At 34.5% G+C, this 8,062-nt stretch overlaps 1 protein-coding gene across 1 annotated transcript; it reads left to right on the top strand.

Annotated features, from left to right (window-relative positions):
• The first annotated feature begins 695 nt into the window (after window positions 1-695).
• On the top strand, window positions 696-6,470 carry LOC110898380. The gene is made up of 9 exons (XM_022145161.2): window positions 696-1,128; window positions 2,228-2,453; window positions 3,293-3,428; window positions 4,487-4,551; window positions 4,651-4,693; window positions 4,800-4,856; window positions 4,973-5,033; window positions 5,685-5,755; window positions 6,174-6,470. Exons 1-9 carry the CDS (start codon window positions 978-980, stop codon window positions 6,285-6,287), a joined length of 924 nt encoding a protein of 307 aa, XP_022000853.1. The 5' UTR covers window positions 696-977; the 3' UTR covers window positions 6,288-6,470.
• Window positions 6,471-8,062: the final 1,592 nt, after the last annotated feature.

The raw sequence follows: 8,062 nt of genomic DNA, 5'->3' as shown, positions 1-8,062 counted from the left end.
AAGGAGCTGCTAGGCGGGAAGAAGTCAAGGATCCATGATCCTGAAAACGCACCAGAAAGAGTTGCTCCACCTCTGCCAGATGCTCAAGTGATCAATTTCATTTCTGGAGGATTCGATATCTGTGGCATTTCCTTCTTAGCAGCAAAAAGACATGCTAATGAGACCAAAATATAACTTTTTCAGACAAAAATACAGTTTTATCACGATTTTAAGCCACTTAAGAGAGCTTAGCGTCTTAGAATGAGGGTGAGATTACTCTTCCGTTCTTCTACTTAACCTATAAAAACCTGGAACTTTAAAACACATTTTTTTCCAATATCGCTTGCTTGAAGAAACATTATCAAAGAAAACCCTTGTAAATAGAGAAGAGTAACTCAACAAAGTTTCTTAGCAACTTTGTTTGACTACGCTGAGGTGCCATATGGCCTGTTTAATTTAATTTTTTTTATTGGTTCATATGCCGGTTCAAAACTGAAATGAATCGAAAATTTTAGTTTTGGTTATGATTATGGCTCAAAATCGAATCGAATCGTCATATGCATACCCTTAAAATCACCAACCTATGTGTTATGTTCCCGTCATGACAAGGCCACCACTCTAGTAATACATGACTTCTCACCATCTAAAAAGTACTTAAACACTGTATAAATTATAAAGCCTTTTAAATAACCAAAGGTGAAGCAAATTCATAAACACAAAAATGAATAACAAAAATTTAACCACTAATTAAACACAAATGATTTGGGCTCCCATTCCTCCATAATAATATTATGAACATTGGAAATTTGGCAATCTGACACAAACAGAAATTTGTGCAGAATCTTTACGGGTACAAGAGTACACGAGTACGAATGAGACCCAATCACAATCAACATTCGCCAATCCAATTTTCTCCTTGTCTCTTCTTCTTCTTCCCCAAACAATAAACGTTATAGGGTTTCATTATCATCATATCTTTCTTGATTTGTACAACAAAAATGGCAGTGGAGGTGAAGGTGTATTGCAGAAAGAAAAAGACCCCAAAACCCAAACAAATTGATCATATTCCCAAGTGTTTTCAGCTTCCTAGAAGCGCTTCTGCTTCTAAACCTCGTACTGTGTTCTATCTTCCAATTTGCTCATTCAAAGGTATTGTTTGGATCTTGATTTCTTTTGTTGGTTGAATTTGTGATCTGGGATTTGATGTATGAAGCATTTTATGTTGATTTGGATTGATCAATTTTGGTACTTTTACATGTTTGTTTGGATTAGGGTTTTCTTTTTGATGTGAAATTGAATACGTGATGTTTGTTTTTTTCCAGTTGAATTAATATCTCTTGTGTAGAATGAAGTTGTTATGGCAAAATTGGTGAATACTGGTACCCTGTGATTGCTTGGATTGGGGTGGGAATTGTAAAGGGTATTTTTGTAAATTGACAAAGAAGTGATCTTGCTAGTTCTCTAAGACGGGTGATCGATGAGTGTGAGTAGTGATAAGCAATTTATGATAGATATGGTGATTGTTGAATTGATAACAGTTCTTTTTCACTCCTATGATATTAGTAGAAGATAAAGTCGCGAAAGAGCAGGGGCGCAGCTATTAGGGGGGGGGGGGAGGGGGCGCCCGACCCCCCGAACTTTTCGCTCAGTAGTGTAATATATGTGGTTTTCGTATAGAAATTTTTGGGTATATACGTTTTCGACCCCCTGGTTCTATAGAAATTTTTGGGTATATACGTTTTCGACCACCGGTCGGAAATCTCAAGCTTCGCCACTGTGAAAGAGGACGTAAAGTTATATAGGGTACGGCCATACGGGCATTTTTTTATGTTTTATCAAGTAATGTTGCATGAATAATTGAATATGCAGATAATTTGTTGTCCATGATTAGAGGCTAACTTCTGAAAATACCACATATTGTAAGATGTTATATGAAAGTAAATTGTAATTGGTAAATCTTTAGGTTATTGAGATTTGGGAATTCGGAACATTGTTTTCTATGGTGAGCAAAACGCCTCAGATGTGTATGGCGGAGCGATTTATATTATCTATAACCAATTTATAAATTTTATACAATACCTGGTGCCTCGTGTACATGAAGCTCTCGCCTCGCACTTAGGGCCTTATGCCTAGTTTACCTAGTTTTAAACATGTTGTTTTCTAAAGTCTTGTTTAATTTACGAACTCTTGTTATATCTTCATTCTTGTATTGACTTTGTGTTGTATCTTCTGATCTTTCATGTAAAAGAAATAGAGCTGGACCCACACAACAGCAAAGAGATCCAATCAAGTGTCATTGTGGGGTGCTCAAATACATCAACCGACACCACTAGGGGTACCACTGACCCGTTTTCTACCAGATCCAATGGGCCTCAAGATAGAAGACGAAAAACACTGACAAACGGCATTCACCTACCACTCACAGATGCTAAACTGTTTAAAAAAAGAGCAAACTTTCAATCTTGCAGTAACAGGTTTAACACATACTTATATATACCATGTTGTTAGGAAGGGTCCGGTCCGGTCCGGTCGGGTAACTTTTGTAATGTGTCAAAATGGGTGCCAGACAGGTTGGGTTGGGTTGGGTTGCACTTTGGCCAAAATTTTGGTTTTGATTTTTTTTTTTTTTTTTTTTTTTTTTTGTAAATATTTCATGCCTCAAACATGATTACATAGTTTATATGTATTTTATAATAAATTAATAAGCTTATTCGTTATATAAAATGTTTTTAATATGTTTTATGCATACTATGATATCTTCCTGTTTAGTAACTTTTTTGTGTGATTATTTTACCTATCTGACCCTTTAGAGATAAAACATAAAGAGTAAAATACACGGATGGTCCCTGTTTTTTTTACCAAAATTTTGGATTTGGTCCCTAGCTTTTCAAAAGTACATGGATGGTCCCTGTGGTTTGCACTTGGTAACACATTTAGATTCCAGCTTTTTACAAAAGTACATGGATGGTCCCTGTGGTTTGCACTTTGTAACGCATTTAGTCGCTAACTTGGACCTGCTGAAACCTTTAGATTTATTGGTTGGGGACTAAATGCGTTACAGAGTGCAAACCATAGGGACCATCTGTGTACTTTTGGAAAGCTCGGGACCAAATCCAAAATTTTGGCAAACTACAAGGACCATCCGTGTACTTTACTCAAACATAGATGATTCGAAATTACCACCTCTGGTAAATGGCCATGCACAACTACTAAAATCAGCGATGCATTTCTACATCCTTTTCGGTAATCTTGTTTTTATGATATCTCAAGGTTTCCTCTTTTTTTTTTTTTTTTTTTTAATTTCTGGAAATAGAAAGAACGAAAATAGAGATGATGCATTGGAGCACACTCCTAGTAGATCCCAACTGTTGGAAAGCAGGGATGCATGCACAACTCCTGGAAGTGTTGTCTGGGCTAAAACCGATGGGGAATTTTGGTGGCCTGCAGAAGTAAGTAGCTAGGAGTAAAATGTCATTTTCGTCCCTGAGGTTTGGCCACTTTTGCGACTGCCACATCTGGGTCCTTGTGGTTTCAAAATCTTGCCACTTTCATCCAACTCGTTAGCTCCATCCATTTTTCCGTTAAGTTGTACATTAACTAAAGAGTTAAATGCCATTTTAGTCCCTGTGGTTTGGGCCATTTTGCCAGTTTAGTCCAAAGGTTTCATTTTTCGCCTGTGGGTCCAAAAAGGTTTCACTGTTGCCATTTTAGTCCACTGGGTTAACTTCATCCATTATTTCTGTTAACGAGAAGGGCGATTCGGTCATTTTATATGGCCGAATTGCCTTTCTAGTTAACAAAATTACATATAAAATGACCGAATTGCCCTTCTGGTTAACAGAAAAAATGGACGAAGTTAACCCAGTGGACTAAAATGGCAACGGTGAGACCTTTTTGGACCCACAGGAGAAAAGTGAAACCTTTGGACTAAACTGGCAAAATGGCCCAAAACACAGGGCCTAAAATGGCATTTAACTCTTAACTAAAAATACATAAATACCCCTAACTTGATGGAAAAATTGGATGGAGTTAACGAGTTGGATGAAAGTGGCAAGATTTTGAAACCACAAGGACCCAGATGCGCAAAGATAAACCTTTGGACGAAAGTCACAAAAGTGGACAAACGACGTAAATGGCATTTTACTCAGTAAGTAGATATGCTTAAATTTTCTTTAGCAATATACCCAGTTAAAAGTAATAACTAAACTTACCTGATTTCAGTGAATCCTGGCTCCATTTTATGTGGATATTATGCATATACATATACAAATAAAAAAACTCGGATGTAGTTATATAAACACGCATATGAAACATAGCCACATGGCCCAAATTTCATTTTAATGGACCTTGATCGTTCTTTTTCCAGTTCTGAATAAGCAACCCAACTTCCATAGATATAGTAACAAATATAGATACAAACATACATCTACATGCACACAGTTTGTGTGTGTGGAGAGCAACTTTCGCTTGTGTTGCTGATCATGTCTGATTTGCTTCATGTCTCCAGATTTTGGGAGAGGGTTCAAATTCGGCCCCATCCATTTTAGTGCGGCACTTTGGTAAGCAAGGAAGGTAATGAATAGTTGATATTTTATTGTTATATTATAAAGATTTTTTAAGATTCTGTTTCTATTTATTTATATGACCTGCATTTTCCTTCTCATTTTTCAGCGTTCGGGTTGATCCTGCTGTAGACCTTTCACCATTTGAGGAAGTGAGTATAGATTCCATCAGCTTTTTTTTTTTTTTTTTTTTTTTTTTTTTGTGCTGATTATACACGCGTAATATTTGTTATGAATATTTTCTTTATGTATGTGTAGTGTTTTGAAGAAAGGAGGTGTAACCCGGCTAACGAGTTTCAAAATGCTTTGAAACAAGTAATTGGATCTTTACCTTGCAGTAATTTTTTAATTTAATCTTTTCTCTGTCACGGTTTTGTTATTATTTTGTTTTAAATTGCTCTATTCTGTTATATAAATGATTGTAAATGCAGGCATTGGACTACAAGGAACAACAGAAGCCATGTAAGGATTTGTCTGGTTCTCCCGAAGGAGGTGATGTTTTAAAATTCCACGACCAGTTACGCAATACGTTCTTGTTTTTAATTACAAAAGCAGAGAGATGAAATTTATCACGTTATAAGACTGAATATTGGAGTTAAACATTAAAGTAAAAACTTACATCTCATGCCTATGAGAGAAAAGAGGCAACATGATGGAACATATTAGTTTTCCACAAAAAAAAAAAAAAAAAAAAAAAATCTTTATCAGTTTAGTCCCTGCGGTTTGGGCCATTTTGCCAGTTTAGTCCAAAGGTTTCATTTTTAACCTGTGGGTCCAAAAAGGTTTCACAGTTGCCATTTTAGTCCACTGTGTTAACTTCATCCATTTTTTTTTGTTAACGAGAAGACCAATTTGGTCATTTGTATGTAATTCTGTTAACTAAAAGGGCAATTCAGTCATATAAACTGACCGAATTGGCCTTCTCGTTAACAGAAAAAACGGATGAAGTTAACCCAGTGGACTAAAATGGCAACTGTGAAACCTTTTTGGACCTACAGGTTAAAAATGAAACCTTTGGACTAAACTGGCAAAATGGCCCAAACCGCAGGGACTAAAATGGCATTTAACTCTATTATTTATATTGATTTGATTAAATTATTATGTTTTTTTATCAACCTTCTTACTTATTTTGTGCACATTCAGAAAAGGATAACTCATCAAGTTCAAGTCGAGCAAGGAGCAAACGCGAAAGAAAACCGAAAGTTCATTTTGATGTGAGTTAATAATGGGATGTACCATGCATTTTTCTTTTAATTTCTTTATTAAATTATAGAGGTAACAATTTCGACCTATTTACTCTAGTACCTAATTGGGTCGACTCGGGGTATATTTTTTCTCTAACGGGTCAATCAGATAAATAAAACTAAATAGAAATAATATTTTGTGAAACGCATAAAACCTTGCAAATCATTTTGTGAAAAGAAGTACATTATTGAAATAATAATTCTTTTAATCATATTTGATGGTTAACACACTAATTATTTATAAAACTACTTTGGACAAAAAGTGTTACGGGTCGACCCAACCAGACCCGCACCAAAATATACCTGTTTTTGCTCTTTTACCCAACCCAACCCAACCATATTTCCACTTTCGGGGTTATAAATGAAGACCTTCGTTTTACATAAATAGGAGGTGAGCCGCCCGTTGCATACATCAAGAAAAGTCCGTAGGTTCAAAATAATGCGTTCTCTTGGACTTGCTGCACCTGTCGGATCTCCTTTTAACTCCTCGTATACGAGTTAGAAGACATCAATCCTTTTTTTGAAGCATTTTTAGTGTCCAATTTCTGTTAATTGTTGAGCTGAGAATAGGAATAAAAGCTTCTTATCTGACTTAACATGATCAAAACTACAAAAGTATACAGGATATGGAGTATGTAAAGTTCTACATAATATATGTTACACATTTAAGAATCTGTGTTGAATATTTGCGAGTTGAATACGTAGTGGTTGGCTGCCCATATTTGTTATGTGAATCTGTAAAGTTCGTTGACGAACAGTGGCGGATCTAGAAAATCTTCGTAGCGGTAACGTTTTATAAAAAGCGGTAATGAAATCGAAAAAACGTCAAAAAAGTCAAATTTTTCCAAAATTTACACTACGGTCGGAACGCCAAGCGGTAACGGAGGCTACCCCTTCCCCTAAGGTAGGTGCGCCCCTATTGACGAGTCGTGTTGTAGTTCACTTATGAATGTTTTAATTTAGGTAGTGTCGTTAGAAGTGTTGTTTGAAAGTCGACCGAAGTCTGTTTTTGATGTACATTGTCTTCTAAAATGTTTTTTTTACAAGTTTTTGAAATTATATTTGTTAACAATGTTTATTTTTAAACAACTTTTAATAACTATTTATGTAATTAAGAGTAAAAAGATGGTGTTGAATAAAATAACAAAACAAATTAACAAAGGAAAAAGTTCAATGAAATACTGTAGAATTTCTATGAGTTGACTCTTAACAATGAGACCATGGTTTTATTTTTTTTTTCTTTTCTTTGTAATACAAAAAAAAAAAAAAAGTTTGTTAGTTGGGTTTTATGATTTGAACCGATTCTAATTGGTCCCAGTTTAGTGTTAACAACAGAATCCTATGAGAATCATGATAACACTAAATTGAGCAAAGGGTTTTCCTAAATTAGAGAACTATGTTAGTTATTATTGGGAGTAAATCATAAAATGATTACCAAGATTTAATATTGCTAATAAAATCATTCATATTTTTTCCAACTAATAAATTACTTAAGTTTCTATACTTTTTCATTGTTGTGTACATTTTAAGTTAGGTGATCTAAATAAAACACATGTTGAACTTAGTTATTATTTATTGATTTTTTGTTTATGTACCATTACCTTTTACTCTAGGTTAAACTTACAAACATAATTTCCCTGTATAATTTATCAACTTTCTCTCCTCACATATATTTACTATTTAATTTCTTTTGTATTGATTGATCCAAACTCTATGTCGTAACGTGCTAGTTCTGAAAACTCATTGCTAATTAATAACCAAGTTCAATATATGTTTCATTCCGGTTACCTAATTTTAAGACCATTTTAAATTTAAAAAAAAATCACAACAATGAAACAATATTGAAACCTGAGTCATTCTTTTAGTTAGAAAAATTTATGAATGTCTTTATTTATTTATTTATTTTTTGAACGACAAATGTTACACACCAATAATTCTTAAATTTTCCCTTGCCTAGGTTTGAAACTGAGACCTTCTCTTTAAGAGACAAATGCCTCTACCAAGTGCGCTATCCCACATTGACATGTCTTTATTTATTAACCGAGAAAATTTGATTACCATTAGGTAAAATATGCACCTGTTTACCGTATATAATTTATCAAATTTGCCCCCCCCCCTCACAATTTCACTATTCAATTTCCTTTGTTTCTATTGGTGGTGTTTCAATCTCCTACCACCAATACTAGCATCTCCCCACTATATGGTGGTATTTAATATTAAAAAGGAGAAAACGTTATATGATAAATAAATGTTTGTAAAGAGCAAAACTTTCAAAAA

This window comes from Helianthus annuus, chromosome 13 (genome assembly GCF_002127325.2).
Source record: "Helianthus annuus cultivar XRQ/B chromosome 13, HanXRQr2.0-SUNRISE, whole genome shotgun sequence".
Classification (NCBI taxonomy): domain Eukaryota; kingdom Viridiplantae; phylum Streptophyta; class Magnoliopsida; order Asterales; family Asteraceae; genus Helianthus; species Helianthus annuus.
This window is presented reverse-complemented; position numbering and strand designations above follow the sequence as displayed.